Source organism: Peromyscus californicus, unplaced genomic scaffold, assembly GCF_007827085.1.
Source record: "Peromyscus californicus insignis strain IS unplaced genomic scaffold, ASM782708v3 Scaffold_9__1_contigs__length_137607984, whole genome shotgun sequence".
NCBI lineage: Eukaryota > Metazoa > Chordata > Mammalia > Rodentia > Cricetidae > Peromyscus > Peromyscus californicus.
The window spans coordinates 100,566,874-100,583,231 of NW_026294617.1; the positions used below are offsets into that span (position 1 = coordinate 100,566,874).

Consider the following 16,358-nt stretch of genomic DNA (forward strand, 5'->3'; position numbering starts at 1 on the left):
TTTGAGTCACTGCCCAAAGATTTATATTTTCACAAGAGTATATACGTACATAAGATATACATGTAAGTGTGCTAAATCAAAATGTAAAAATAATTACTTTTAAATCAGGTAAAAGTAACGTGTTTTGAAGTCTTTTACTGCCCCCTGGTGGCCACTGATCACATTTTTATCTTTTAGGTAAATTTGGATAGCCAGCAGTTTTTGAATGACCTCCGAAATGATATCGGAAAGAAAATAGGCTTCGATGCTATTATGAGGGTTCGTACCAGCACAGGTAATTATCATTTACATCATTTCACGGCTCTTCTGCATAATTGTTTTCTCCTTAACAGCCCAACAAAGAGCAGCGAAATTCAGATAAGCCCATTTCCCTTTCTTCCTGTTCTTTAGGTTTCAGGGCCACTGATTTCTTTGGTGGAATATTTATGAACAACACCACGGATGTCGAAATGGCAGCCATCGACTGTGATAAGGCCGTGACTGTGGAGTTCAAGCATGATGACAAGCTCAGTGAGGACGTTGGAGCCTTGATCCAGGTGCTCAGGCACTCACCCGGCCTTGGTTTCATGCCGCCAGATGTGCGGCATCTTCCTAACAAGGCTCCACTCACTTTCTGCAAAGCAGGGAGCCTTAGAGTACTCATGTGTGCTTTACCCCTAGGTTGATACATAGATGCTACTTAGTGTGACACAGTAATCATCAGCCCAGCCAAGCGATGTGAAGTGTCGGGCATCAGCAAACTGGTTTCCTTAATGTCTGTGTCCAAGGTTCTTACAGTCATATGACCGCACCCCAGTTAGTTCATTTTTGCTAATTCACCCCTTTAAAGGTGCTACCTCCATGGTCTTCCCTGAGGAAGAGCATATCCCTTGGCTGTCCAGTACCAGACAGTCAGCCCTGAAAACATACATACAAGTAGCATTATATGGACCGAACAGGTTGTATTCAGGAATAAATAAGTATATACACACAGATATACATAGAACAATTAGTGAAATAAGAGGCCACGGAGTTGAAGGAGAGTGTGGAGGGGCATATGGGAGGATTGGAGAGAGGAAAAGGAAGGGAGAAATATTGTATTTGTATTAATCTCAAAAATAAAAAAATAAAGGTCCTACCTCCAAAGTAAGTCATATTCTGAGGTGCTGGGGATTAGAACTTCTGCCTAGGGGGGATCACAATTTAGCTTCCATCCTGTGCATGCAAATAGGATCAGATGCGCTTATCTGGCTCTGGTCCAGTAATACCCATGCCTCAATGTTGCTTCTGCAGTGTGCTGTGCTCTACACGACCATCGGCGGTCAACGAAGACTTCGGATCCACAATCTCGCCTTAAACTGCAGCACCCAGCTAGCAGATCTCTACAAGAGCTGTGAAACAGATGCCCTTGTCAACTTCTTTGCCAAGTCAGGTAGCATCTTGCTAATCTCATAGCGCAGTGACGCAGTTGAGACTCATCGGGTCAGAAACTGGAAAACACTGTGGTGGTACAAGAACCAGTCAAGTCAGAGGCTGAAGTGCAGCCAGCTGTAATGAGATAAGCCTCTCCAGGGCCAGGCCACACAGATCTGGCTTAAGTGTCCTTGCTAGTAAGGAGGATAAGGTGAAATGTAAGGGTGTGTGAGTGTGCCCGCTAGCACCAGTGACGTGCACCAATGTTGATTATCTGTACCCTGACCACTGAGAAGCAGGATGGGTGATTTCTTTGGCTTCCCTTCTGAAAGTCTGTACTTAAGGTATAGAGGAGAGCATTTCAGCCTACAGAAGTCAGGACCTGGGCAGACAATAGGCTGGCCTGTCTTTTCTGTATATAGAATTCTATTTCTGGTAGTCTCAAGATAAACCTGGGTCAGTGTAACCCTTTGCTATAATTAGACCATTGTCCTTCATTGCCTGGATCATCCTATGTACTCAAAAGAGGACCAGTAGCAAGAACATCCTTGTTTGGTTGTCTCAAGATAACGACAACTTGTTCTTTGTTATTATTTGAAGAGATCAGTTTCTAAAGCTTTCATGTCCTTTCTATTTGTGGTTTTGCACTCCTAGCTTTTAAAGCAGTTTTGAACCAGCCTTTGAAGGTCATCCGGGAAATTCTAGTTAATCAGACTGCCCATATGTTGGCGTGTTACAGGAAGCACTGTGCCAGTCCATCTGCAGCAAGCCAGGTGAGTTCACCGCTGTGCTGGGCAGCCAGCATGTGCAGAGCAGGTGTGTGCAGCTGCTGCAGCCAGCATGTGCAGAGCAGGTGTGTGCAGCTGCTGCAGCCAGCATGTGCAGAGCAGGTTTGTGCAGCTGCTGCAGCCAGCATGTGCAGAGCAGGTGTGTGCAGCTGCCTGCAGCCAGCATGTGAGAGCAGGTGTGTGCAGCTGCTGCAGCCAGCATGTGAGTGAGAGCAGGTGTGTGCAGCTGCTGCAGCCAGCATGTGAGTGAGAGCAGGTGTGTGCAGCTGCTGCAGCCAGCATGTGCAGAGCAGGTGTGTGCAGCTGCTGCAGCCAGATGCTCTGAAGTAGAGCAGGCAGTCAGGGAAACCGAGGATGCAGCTGGGGTGGGAGGGGGACCATGACAATGGATGTATGTGCCTTTGTAGCCAACATCAAAAAGAAACCTGGGCTTAACAAAGTGTCTAAACCAGAAAATGTGACAGTCACGACTACATTGTTTATAAACAGAGGAATGTCATAATAGAACAGGATTCTCTTTTGTATGTAGACCTAGATATTTTGTTGTGTAATGTGCATGCTTAAATACATTTAGGCACATAAAAATAATGTTGCCATGAACTGACAGCAGTAGTAACTCTTCAAAAAGTAAATATAATTTAACATAAATGATGGAATTATTTTCATGTAAAAATTACATATTGGGACATGGTCTCACTATGTAGACCTGGCTGGCCTGCAACTCTCTGGGTAGACCAGGCTCTCCTTGAATGTGTGGCTATCCTCCTGCCTCAGCTTACACATTATTAATAGAATCACTATGAAACAACTGTCTTTGGCCATCGTCTACGTAATGTGAAGTTTTAGATCTTCTAGATGAGCCTTACTCAGAAAGGTGAAACCACGAGTGTTGCTTGTGTCCTCTGGTCCACATTCTTCCCTGTCAGTAAAGTCAGACGCCAGTTTTCATGGTTGTAACTGAAGGTCTAACAACAGGATTCTGATTGGAAAAGAACTCCATGAGCAACAGGTAGAACATTTGTCCAACCCATTCGTTGTTACCGTGGTTACTCACCTTGGGGGAGGCTGTAGGCAGGAGGAGAACACCAACAAATCCTGCATCTGAATCTACAGCCGAGTAAAGAAGAAAAACAGGACAAGCATTTGTTATGTTGCCCTTTTCAGGAAAGTTCCCTTTTGTGCTGCTTAAAGTGATTGGTCACCGATTCTTTTACCGTCTGTGTTGATAGTTGTTCAGCCAACTGTTGAATCTATATGGCTGTTCAGGTCTCTTTATTATTTGGGATATTTTCACTTTAGTAAACCCAGTACTATTGCAGAAGCCAGGTATAGTGGCATACACCTGTAATTCCTGTAGTCTGAAGGGGAGGAAGCAGGATCAGGTGTTCAAGGCTACTGAGGCCAACTGAGCTCTATGAGACCCTGTCTTTAAAAAAAAAAAAAAAAAACAGAGGCAGGCATCGTTGGGTAGTATGCTTGTTTAAGTCGTGTGTGTAGCACGGATCTTAAAAGGTCTTATTAATGAACATAAACCTGAGGCCAGGTATTGGGTGAATGCTGGAAGATCAGAGAAGCAGAACAAGCCACAGCCACCTCACCTTGCCAGTTCCCCAGCTGATCCTGTTTCCTCAGACTGGAAGCCTCTGAGTCCTCATCTAAATAGGTCTCAGCTGAACTGCTGCTAAAAGCCGAAAAGCTTAACCAGCCTAGTTCCTGGTCCTCACACCTAATATACCTTTCTGCCTCCTGCCATTACTTCTTGGGATTAAAGGAGTGTGTCACCATACCTGGCTGTTTCCAGTGTGGCTTTGAACTCACAGAGATCCAGATGGATCTCTGCCTCTGGAATGCTAGGATTAAAGGCATGTGCTACCACTGCCTAACCTCTATGTTTAATATAGTGGCTGTTCTGTTCTCTGACCCCCAGATAAGTTTATTGGGGTGCACAATATATCAACCACACACATGAGGCCCCCAGGTGCTCGGGGAACCCAGCTTGAATGGAGTCCAATCATGAGCACTTTGCACCCACCTTCACTACTTGTCTTGGACTTCTGGAAGATGCTCTTCCACCTCTGGGGTGTCTCACCATTTGGAGGAGCAGTTGCTGTAGAGCTGGTACAGTCCGTGTCTTCTCTTCAAGTTTCGTTGCTAATATCAAAATGATTGCCTTTAAAGACTTTAAGTGGAAAAACAATCTGTTTTCGCCTATTTAAGGGGGAAGGTAAACCTTACCATTTCCTTCTGGCTTCAAAGAGACTTGTGTCTAGACGAGGGCATCTGTTTTTATGGCTTAGCCATTGTAGGCCAGACCATTGTGGAGCTGCGTTTACTCAGGGTGAGTTAACAGAGATGATACCTGCTCTTTAAAATGAGATTTGTCTTTTTCCATTGGAGCTTTTCAGTTGTACCCTTCAACCACCAATGAAGCTGGGGCCCCAACGCTCCCACACCCCACCCCTGAATACTGGTGCACTGAGCACCAAGCCTTCAGTACTGAGGCTTCAGGACACTTTCCATAGCCAGACCCCGGCGCCAAGCCAGACCATCCAGATATATACTTTGATTGTGTAGTAGACCTGAGTGGACTGCTTTTGCTCATTACCAAAGGCAAGAGAAGCCACCTGGGGGATAAAATTTAAGGAGGAACCACTCTGACTCAGATGCTCAGCCAGGAGAGTAATCAAAGGAATGTTCTAGTAAACGTTCAGGTTTGTATAAGTAGGGCTAGTTATCTTTATGGAATCGAATAAGCCACTCATGTTATTTGGGAGTAAAATGCTCCTCAAAGGCAAGCCTGTGGCTGTAGAGATGATTCAGCAGCCCAGAACACTTGCTAGTCCTGTAGAGGACTGAGTTTGATCCCCAGCACCCACATGGTGGCTCACAACCTCTGTGACTCCAGTTCTAGGGGATCCTACACCCCCTTCTGACCTGAGGGCACCGGATACTCGTGTACTGCTCAGACATACATTTGAGCAAAACATTCACACAAATAAAATAGTAAATCTTTGATTTAAAATACCACTGAAGTCCTTAAAAAAAAAAAAAAAAACCAAGGCAAAGACTTTAACTACAAAATCGCCAGTGTTTTTGTTCACAGCCGTCATTAGAAAATGCAAAGAATTTCCCAAACTTGGTCAAACCAGACTTTCATGAATTTTGGCTCACACTTAACTGGTACCTTTTCCCTCCAAGGTAATTTAATTATGGCGGAGCCAGGGGAGGTTTTACAGTAACAATCTGCGATATGCTTTTTTAAACCTCAAACCTACGGGGTAAAGCGTTGCTCCTGCTTTCTCTCACTCGTTAACAACATCTTCCCCATCAGCTTTCACCCTTGCTCCTCCTGCTCTCTTCCCTCTGTCCTCTGTAGAGTTGTGACATAAATCCCAAGCTCACCCCTTTGTGGCATTTAAAATGATAGATAATATAAGTTACCTTAATATTCCTGGGTAACTTGAAGCAGTCGGTGAAATTTCGAGATATTTAAAAGGTGTATGCGCACTTCTGTGTGTGAAGCCAAGAATATTCTTCAGACTGTGTTATGAATGACTTAGAAACAGCATGGGGCTACCATGCTCCAGCTCCTTCATCTTTTGTTCATTTTCCTTGGTTGAGAAAGGAATCCAGCATCCAAAGTTGACCTAGGGAAATGCTTCCTGCCAAGGAGAAAACTCCATTGAGAAGAGTGTCTCTTGGGAGAAAGCATACATTCGCTGACTCTGGTGCCTTGAAATGAGATCAGAAAGCCAGGTGGTGGTGGTGCACCCCTTTAATCCCAGCACTCAGGAGGCAGAGGCAGGCGCATCTCTGTGAGTTCAAGGCCAGCCTGGTCTACAGAGCCAGTTCTGGGACAGCTAGGGCTACACAGTGAAACCTTGTCTCGGAAAAAAAAACAAAACAAAAAAACAAACAAACCAAGAAACAAACAAACAAAAAAAGAAAAGAAAAAAGAAATGAGATTAGAGGTTGAGGTGAAATAAATGGTCAAGTAGAACATTCTAAAACATTCTGGGATGTGCTTGCCTGAATCAGTGAACAAGTTTGTCCTTTACACTCCTTACTCAGAAGATCATGAAAAAAGACTTCTGTATGAAGGGGTATGAGGTGGAAGATGAGGAATAAATCCCATCAGAGTCCCGAGGGACAATTTCTTGTCATTGTGGATTCTGATATTGTATATTCTTTTTCATGAGGAAGATAGATAGCTAAAGGTCTGGGAAGATTCCTGTCAGTAAAGTGCTTGCTGCACAAATGTGAGGAGCTGCATTCAATCTCCAGAGCCCACATTAAAATCCTGGGCAGAGTAGAGGGGTGTAATCTCAGTACTGGGGAGGCAGACATAGGACAGGAGGATCCCCGGGGCTCACCAGTTAGCCAGTCTGCCCACCTGGTGAGACTTTGTCTTGAAGGAAGAAGGCCTTCCTGATATGATACCTGAAGTTGTCTTCTGGCCTGCACACATGCAAGCACACACACACACGCACACACACACACACACACACACACACACACACACACACACACGTTTAAAAAGAGAAAGCTAAAGGCTCATGAGACAATTGTTTTTCTCTTTCAGCTTATACTGCCAGATTCCATGAAAGTACTGCCCGTGTACATGAACTGCTTGTTAAAAAACTGCGTGCTGCTCAGTAGACCAGAGATCTCCCCTGATGAGCGGGCATACCAACGGCAGCTGGTCATGACCATGGGCGTGGCTGACTCCCAGCTCTTCTTCTATCCCCAGCTCCTGCCTATCGTAAGCACGCGGCAACTGTGTATTCCCTAGAGCTGTCTGGAAGGAAAGCACGTGCTGGGCTCTTGTTTCTAAGAAATTCAGTCAAAACATGCAGTCCAGGCTCATAGCAGACTCTTCGAGCAAGCTGCATGTGCTCGGAGTGGCTGGGGAAGGGTGTGAGGGGTCCAGTTTCGCTGAATTGTTCAGGTTGCTTCCCTTGCGTCATTCCCACATTAGTAATATTCAGTTAAGTAGGCACTCTTAGAAGTCTGTAATCACGTTGGTGCCCGAAAACTTCAGTCAAACTGCACATCATACAAGGCCACTTCCACCTGTGCTGGGGGAATCCTGTGCAGGTGTGAATGATCTGTTTTCATATAATGTGTGACTAAGAGTCACCACGTTTATTCAGATTGGCTTTTCTCAGATGCAGTCAGGGACTTCAGATGAACACATGCTTGAGGATACCTGTGCCTTGCAAGAGCCCAGTTGCCCTTCCTCAAGGGTTCACATGGCAATGCATTCCACTTTGTTGAGGTGTTGTTAACATCTTGAATACCCGACACTCTGCCTGGACTTTCAGAGGTCTAGAAGGCAAATAGGTTGTATGCAACTCCTCCTTAGTCTTAGCGGTCACAAACGGTAGGCGTTTAGCAATAATGCAGTCGGTGATAAATTGTGTTAGATGCGAGGGTAAGAAATGAATTATTTCAAATGATTGTCACGTAAACTTGGATTGTCAACAAAGGGTGGACCAGAGATTAGAAACTGGAGCCTCTGGGAAGCTTCTTTCTTATCTTCATTCCATCGCTTAGAGGTCCTTGTGTTCTGGGCTTTAGATGTCATTTATTCACTAATGGCCACACATTCCTGTCTCTGGATAGGAGGCAGGCATTGGAAGACTTCTCCCACAGCCCTCCCACCCCCTGCCTTCATGCTGGCTGGGTGCCAAGTCTTGGCTATCCTCACTCTTTTCTCTCTACCATACTCACTGTCAGCAAACAAGCCACTCTCCTGGGTGTCCACAGTGGAACCACTCACAGTCTGGTATTCGTTGCTGCCAAACTCAAGCGTAACCCTCACTGTACTCCTGCAGTTTAAGCCTAGTGGGTCTCCTTGTTCCCACATTGCTCTTCTTCTATCGGCCTGCCTGCGGCTCACAGGTCAGGGCAGAGTGAGACAGACGCCCCTCTCTCCTCTCCTCAGGCCAGGCCAGGGCATCTCTGGCCCCTCTCTGCCCCTTTCTATCTGAGCCTCTCATTTCATGCCAGCTGCACACATCTCTTGGCTGATCCTCAAACACCCCACTCAGGCTCTTGCCTCAGGACCTTTGCATAAATTTTCCTCCATGTCTGGAATGCTCTTCCTTAGGTTTCTCTAGGCTCAGCTCCTCACCTTTACTCACCTCCTCGGGTAGCTTGACTCAAAAATTTACCTTTGCCAGAAGAAGCCGTCCTAGCTACCCTGCCCCCACCACTAACCTTTATGCTACTTACCATTGTTGTCCACATAGCCCTTAACACCAACTACAATTATGCATATTTTATTTATTTCATGTCATATGTCTTCCTCCAAAAGGCAGAGATTCCTGTCTACACCAAGTGGGTGTTAATAACTATGTACTGTAAGGGAGGGAAAGGGGGAAAGAGAAAGGAACTGGAAAGCGAGAGAGGAAGGAGTTCCTGAGTCTCTTGACTTTGTCCAAACAGCACACATTAGATGTGAAAAGCACAGTACGGCCTGCCGCGGTTCGCTGCTCTGAGTCCCGACTCTCCGAAGAAGGAGTATTCCTGCTGGCCAATGGCCTGAACATGTTCTTATGGTTTGGAGTGAGTAGCCCACCAGAGCTGATTCAAGGAATATTTAATGTGCCATCGTTTGCACATATCAACACAGATATGGTAAGTATTCTTCAGTTTGTATGATAAAATACAAATATAAGTTCTTAAAATTTATGTGCAATTTTATGATACAAAGAAGAAAACCAGCATGTGTTTATATAATTCTGTATGAGAATCATATTTTAATGAATAAAATTAGAAAATGTAAAATAATTTACTGAAATGTTGAGCTAAACATAGCTTCAGTAGAAACGGATAATATAGAGGGCTGGAGAGATGGCTCAGTGGTTAAGAATCCTTGCTGTCCTTGCAAAGGACCTGAGTTCAGTTCAGGTAGCTTATCGCTACCCGTAAGTCCACCTCTAGGGGATCTGACATCCTCTTCTGGCCTCCATGGGCTCCTGCACATATGTGGCATATGCAGCCAGACAGACAAACATACACACACTCATGCACACATTCACACACACCCCCACTGACGACATTTCCAGATCCCTGCTGTTTGCCAGTGGGTATTCACTGTATGTACTTTAAACCCTCTGTTCTGTTTCCTTCTCTTGACACATCAGTGAGGTAGATGCTGCAGCTGTGTGTTCCTGATGAACCAGTGATGCTAGGGGCAGGTTCTTACAGGTCAGAGGTAGAGCTTGATTTAGTTTTCAACTCAGTTTTCTTCATCCTTCCTGCCGAACTGCCTGTTTCAGAAAATTCAGAATCCTTCAGAGGTATTTTGCTACATGGTAAGATGAATGAGGCACAAAATAAAAATCTCTCTCCTAACTCTCCCCTTCTGTTACAATCATGACAAAAGAAATTGTGTGTGGATGAAGAAATGAATAGAGCTATCTATTTCCAAATGTCTTAGGAAGCCTCAGCACTAGCATGACAGTTAACCTGTGTCACAGACTTCCTTGTAGGCCCTAAGTGCACATGAAACAGGGTCTCTCCACCACAGAGCAAGAGTCCAGGGATTGTGCTTTTATCATCATACCTCCTCACTGGGTTTCAAAAAAATGAAACAAAACTAAAACCCAAATAGGGTCATTTTATTTTTAGACTCATTTGGCTCTCTGAGATATGTGTTGTATACTCAATATTATTTCTTGAATAAAATGATCCACCATAATACCATAACATAAACAAGGGATAGAGTATAAGCATTAGTGATGGATGCTCTGCCCTCAGAACTCCTATGAAATATTTTGGCCATAATCTTTCCCCTAAGACTTGAAGCTTTTTATGGTCACACATTCTCATCCTCCCTGGTGGCTAACTCTTGTGTTGATTGGATCTTGGTATCTCCTCACTGAGAAGGCAGCATTAGAGCATCCTATTCTCTTACATGAAGAACTCCAAGTGCAGCTGTGCTGTTTTCCAAATTAAACAGATGTCATGGAAGTGTAATATATAGCATTTCCTTGGGAACCAACACTTGCTGGTTACTTCAATGTTGGAACGCATTTCCTAAAGAAGGTAAAGGGATAGAGACATTCTTTCCTCTCCCACCATGGCCTTGAAAGGGCTTAGTCCCCTTCCTGAGAGATGGTCCAAAGCTACCCTCTGCATGAAACACACCTCTTGCTGCATTGCAAAGATGACCTGTATTTCCAAAAGAGATAATTGGTTCATTGGTGGAAAGGTACGCTAATAAAAATGAGTAATTTACAGTTCCATTTTCCACGTTTTCAGGTAAATGAACTGAGCCAATAAATGGTCTCTGTAGCATTAGAGGGATGGTTTTAGCAGTCTGGTATCTTGTATTGCTGCTTCTGTTCTCAGTAGCTCAAGACGTACTGAAATTGTGCTCTTACATTTAGACATCGCTGCCTGAGGTGGGAAGTCCATACTCTCAACAACTCAGAATGATAATGAATAATATCCAGCAAAAGAAGCCATACTCAATGAAGGTAAACTGAGATTTTTTCCCCCTCTTCCTTCAAGTGTTTTATTTCATCAAAAATCCTTTAGATGCATATTCTATAGTTATATCTCATGATCTTTGATAGAAAAATTCTACCTCTGGACATGTCTATCTACATATTAGGCACAAGCTCAAAAATCACCAGCTTTGACCATGGATTTTCTTACTAGATACCAACTTAGTGATCATGATGGCCTTCCATGTGGTGTAAAAACAACTGTTGTCATTAACAACTTTTGAAATACCTTCCCTTTGGGTGCCTAATGTTATGTAATCATATAAATATTATTCAGAACATTTGTAAAATGTTTTGTCCTGTATCTGAAAGATTTTACAATTATATATAGTTACCCTCAACCATTTCATTATTTCCTGTTTGAATAAAATCATGTCTTGAATCCAAGAAGGTTGGACTTTGTTGCCAAGTCCAAGCTGCTTGGACCCACCTCCTTCTGCAAGCTAGATGCTGGTGTCTCCTGGATTTCGAGCTCTCAGACGGGGACACTCCGTGTAGTACTCTTTACCATAAGATATAAGACACTTTAGATGCAGGCCTCTGCATGATCCAGGCTACCGTGAGGCCAGTTTTCTCTTTAAATGCAAACTGGATGCCAATCTTAATCAGTAACCTTAACCATAGACATAACTCCTGTGTGCAGATATCAACTCTAGTAGAGCTGAGGTAAATGGAAATATAACAACCTCATGGTCTCTAGGCATACGGACGAACACTTGACATTCCAGAACTGTTTCCATGCTGTGTAGGTGCAGTGTAAAGCCAGGGGCTGGGGCTGGAGAGAAGTTCAAGTACTCCATACAGCACTCCCCAGCACTGGCAAAGGAACGGAATGAAACCTTGAAGTCTCAAGAAGCACACATTGAAAGGCCCAGCATTGCTAGTGCACAGTGATGATGGTCTCCTTCATCCTGCCCACAGTGGCTGCAACCCCACACACGTCCATCAGTCAGGCCATGGAGGTCATCCTGTGCCCTATGGGCCCTCCTTCCAAGGAGCACCAGGCATTTCTCTCCTCTGCTTTTTCTCCCCTGCTCTAATAACCCTTGAGTTAAGGTCATTTCGACACTGGTTGTAAAATAAATAGCTGGGGTCAATTTTGCTCTGCTGTATGACTAGAACAGAAGCAGCTGGAATAGTTCTCGGGTTTTCTGATGTGGAAATGCATCTACTGTTACTTTTAGATTTCTCTGACTTTCCCAGTTTGAAACGCATTAAACCTGGAAATGTCACAGCTGAAAAGGAACGATGGCATTACCTGCTGCACTTGGTCCTTCCATTTCCATGACCCCAGACTGGTGAAAGTGGGCTTGAGGGAGCCAGCCAATTTAGTTGGCATCTCACAGCTTTCTCACGGCAGATTCAAGGCCAGCAGTACCACAACAGGCTCACAGCAGTTCGCGGTCCAGAGTCGCAGCTGTACTATGACAGTTTCTATCACAGCGTGCTCCCAGATGATGGAAGTCAACTGCTTCCCTTTTAGTCCCTGCCCCTTCCTGTTCTGTGTTCCGGTGTCCCTTTCTATTACTTGTCCCCACCTATTCCTTCCCACAACCGATAAGCCTATAACTCTTCCTTCATGAAGCAGCTGCTGCTCTAGGATTTCCTTCCATTTTTTCTGTTCATTCTTAAACTACTGTATCGCACCAGGCATCAGTTTATCTTCCAGGCTTCCAGAGAAAGCCATCACTGTGTAGATTTAACTCATTAGATTTCCCTCACATGGGACACCAACATGTGGTTGGTTTGAATGCAGTAAGGAAAAAAATTAAAGCACTCCCCATTGATGTCATTTCATGAGTCCAGATTTGAATTCTCTCTTCTTTCTCCTATATCTTTCATCATCTCCTGTCTGTCTGGTGTATGAGTCTGAGTCTTTACCTGCCTGAAGATACTTTACAGGTGTCTTTCAGTAGAGTTTTACAAGGGATTAAGTCACTGTCTCCAACTGACCCAGATAACAAACAGTATTACAGCATCATTGTTTATCAAGCAATATCCATATGTTGCTTTCAACATTCATGGTGGCTATTTTTATAGGACTGTTTTCAGCCTGTTTGCTATTTTCAGCAAATTATTTCATAACACACAAACACAGATGTATTACTTGTGGATCAGGGACATGGAAAAGTACAGCTAGGTGTGATCTTGGTTTGTAAAAGTTGATTATATGGGAAATCCAAGGGCAATTTAAACAAACAGGTTGATTACACATTAGGATAGCAGTCTTAAGTGATCTCAAGGTGTATTATTACCTGTCTTTGAGGTTCAGCAATAGTTCTATTCTCTTAGAATATAAAAGCTATTTTCATAATAATATAGTAAATAATGCACCAGCCCCCTTCCTACTTCCATAGAAACTGCCAAATTGCTAAAGACAGTGGATTTCCAGGTATCTGGCAGCCCTAGAGGGCTGGGAGAGAACAGCTTCATTTCTCAAAGCCATGCATGGGCACAGTCTATTCCTGTATAGACAGACGAAACAACCCCTTGGCATAGTCATTTCCATCATCACTGTCACACGTGTGGGGAGATTTGATCTACTGAGGAATTGTCTCCATTGGACCAGCCTGTGGGCATGTCGGGGGTGGGGGCAGAATTCTCAGGATTGCTAATTGATGTAGGAGGTCTAATCCACTATGGGCAATGCCATCCCCGGGCAGGTATAGATAGCAGAAAGGTAGTTGAGCAGGCCAGTAAGCGATTTTCCCCTGTGGTCTCTGCTTCAGTTCCTGCCTCTAGGCTCATGCCTTGGCTGCCTTTGATAATGGACTGTAACCTATCAACAAAAACAAACCCTTTCTCCAAGTTGGCTTGGGGCAGTATCGAACTAGAATACCCCTTAAAGGAAGTGTCTCCAAAGGCATTTTAAGATTACACCCTGAACTTGAACCTCGGGCGTCCTCTTTATGAACCATGGCCTCGTGGCCGTGTTGCACATCTCTCTTCCTATACAGCTGTGGAGGCTAACTGCCAGCCTTCCCTTGTGGGCACTCCTTGTGGTCTCACCAGTGAAGGAAGTGGCAGGGGCCCTGGCTCTTCTTCCATAGATAGGAAGCAGGTGTTAGCATTTCCACAGGGAATCAGTATAAGCTATTTGGAGAGTTTCCACATTTTTTGTTTGTTTGTTTGTTTTTTTGTTTTTCAAGACAGGGTTTCTCTGTGTAGCTTTGCACCTTTCCTGGAACTCGCTCTGTAGACCAGGCTGGCCTCGAACTCACAGAGATCCGCCTGGCTCTGCCTCCAGAGTGCTGGGATTAAAGGCGTGTGCCACTACCGCCCGGCTGAGTTTCCGCATTTTTAATACTACGTTTTACAATCTGTTGATTCTTGCATTTACAGCACATGCCAGTTAGGACTTCCCCCAGCAGTCCATGGAGCTGTGGCTACACCAAGGGCAGTGCAGTCCATTGCCATGAGCAGCGGTGGTTCTGTTTTGGTCTCTTTCTCGTATTTACTCCTTTTCGTCTCTATCCCTTCTTGGTACTCTGGCCACCTCCTGCCTACACTGGCAGCCGTTCCCTGTGCAGGTACCTTCATCTCACTAATGCACCTTCTGTTACCTGTTGACTTTCTCACTTCCTCCTCCTCCACCCTCACATACCATGTCCCGCAAAAGGCCCAAACTCACGATAATGGTAACTGTCTCTGATCCCTTACGACCTTCTAAATGTCGGTAATAATTTGCACGCCAGCTGTCTCTGTACCTTTCTACGTGGCATGGTATAGACCAGTCCGACCTACCCTGTCCGTTGAGGCGTAGAGGACAGTGACCGCCGCTGTGAAGCTTATCCCCATAGCACTCTACTGGTGATATTTTATTTGTATTAAAATGTTATTTGTATGTTAATAAATAAAGTTTCCCCGGGGGTCAGAGCTTTTAGCAAGCCATAGGAAAGCAGGGCGGTGGTAGTGTACGCTTGTAATTCCAGCACTTGGTAGGCAGAGCTGGGTAAGTCTCTGTGTGTTCAGGGATACAGCCATTATTGGATACACATGCTTTTAATCTTAATACCAATCATGGAAAACCTGGAGGCCTATACAGACAGGCTGTGAGGAGGCGGTCATGTGGTTGGGTTTACAACCAATGAGAAGGCAGGACAGGAACTCTATATAAAGACTTTAACACAGGGGTAGCTCTGGTTCGGAGAGGTAGGACCACCGCAGGAGGAAGGGTAAGGTTTTAGCTCTTAGCTCTGACCTCTTAGCTTTCTTCTTTGCATTGGTTCTGTGTTTATTATTTAATAAGAAGGTTGGATACATCTACACTCTACTTATAGTAAGTTTTCACTTTAATTTGCCACTTAGAATTGTCTTTGTGGCTTAAATGTTGGTGTCTCCCTCCTCTCCCAAGTAACAGGCATGGAGCTAGAGAGATGGCACATACTGCTCTTCCAGAAGACCCGAATTCTCTTCCCAGCACCCACATTGGGTGGCTCATGACTGCCTGTAACTATGACACCCTCTCTTCTGGACTCTCTGGGCACCTGCACTGATTTGTACATTTCTACACACACACACACCCCTTTTAAAGACCTACAGAATCAGGCATGCTGACACCATCATCCTCACACCCCTACCACGTTTGGTAGGACTGAGTCAGATGAAATGGCTGGACCATGTTCAGAATGTATGTCTAACCAGCTGTTGTTGGGTTTCCCTAGCTCATCATCGTGAAGCAGCGCGAGCAGCGGGAGATGGTTTTCCGACAGTTCCTGGTGGAAGATAAAGGACTCTATGGCGGATCCTCTTACGTGGATTTCCTCTGCTGTATCCACAAGGAGATCTGCCAGCTGCTTAACTGAGTCCCCTCCCCTCCCACTGAGCTTGCGTTTCTGAGGAGACAGACTCCGAGTTGGTGCCTAATTTTCCCAATGATAGTAGGCTAGTTTTAATTTCTTGATCATTTTCAGGATAGCTTGCCAAGACAGCACATAGACCTTCAGCTTTGGTGCTTGGGTAGTAAGCCCGTGGAGGTGTGGTGGTACCATAAATTATGGAACAGTCTCTTTCTGGCTGTCCAACTTCTAATTCCTAAAGCTGACAGTTTGCATTTCATAAATACATAGTTTACATAACCATTCACAGTCTCAATTTTCTTTCTTTGTGCTAACTATATAAATTATTTTTCAAACTGTATAGACTCACGGTAAAATTGTCTTGGTTCCTCCCTCTTTCGCTGTGAGAGGAAAAGGACTTCATTTTTACCTTATACCTAATGTTTTAAAACTCTGTGACTACATTGAACAGATTTTTTTTTTCAACTTAAGATCTGCACGGCAGACTTTTGAAAACCCTGTAATCTGTCCGGTAGAACAATTTGTGTTCTCCTTTTTTCATAATTATATATTGTCTGTTTAAACTATTTTCCAGTTGTTTTGTCTATAAAACGGTATCTATATTCTTAATGGTTCTTTGTACAATTTTGATTGTTTCTACCTGTATATAATGGATCTTAACCAATATCAATAAATTACTTCATATACTCTGGCTGTTTTTTTATGTCTTTTGAAAATTAAAAAAAAAAATAAGGATGGCACTAAAAGTACATGGCAAAAACTCCCGAACTGGATGGTTTACTGAGAATAAGTCTGGATAAAAAAATTATCTTTGTAAAGGTTCAGGAATATTCAGCTATCAGGAACACTCCCTGAGAAAG

General features: G+C 44.2%; 1 protein-coding gene across 5 annotated transcripts in view; it reads left to right on the forward strand.

Moving 5' to 3' along the window:
* Positions 1–16,184, forward strand: part of Sec24d (SEC24 homolog D, COPII coat complex component) — a 98,459-nt gene extending 82,275 nt beyond the window's left edge. For 3 of the 5 annotated variants that reach the window (XM_052731088.1, XM_052731085.1, XM_052731084.1), the window contains 8 exons: positions 178–274; positions 391–536; positions 1,273–1,411; positions 2,047–2,165; positions 6,763–6,942; positions 8,631–8,822; positions 10,580–10,669; positions 14,042–14,498. In XM_052731088.1, coding sequence (XP_052587048.1) covers positions 178–274; positions 391–536; positions 1,273–1,411; positions 2,047–2,165; positions 6,763–6,942; positions 8,631–8,822; positions 10,580–10,669; positions 14,042–14,269 — 1,191 coding nt within the window. In that variant the 3' untranslated portion in view covers positions 14,270–14,498. Of the gene's footprint in view, positions 1–177; positions 275–390; positions 537–1,272; positions 1,412–2,046; positions 2,166–6,762; positions 6,943–8,630; positions 8,823–10,579; positions 10,670–14,041; positions 14,499–15,363 lie in introns of those variants that run through there. The other 2 variants (XM_052731086.1, XM_052731087.1) reach the window with 1 other exon arrangement.
* The last annotated feature ends 174 nt before the right edge of the window (positions 16,185–16,358 follow it).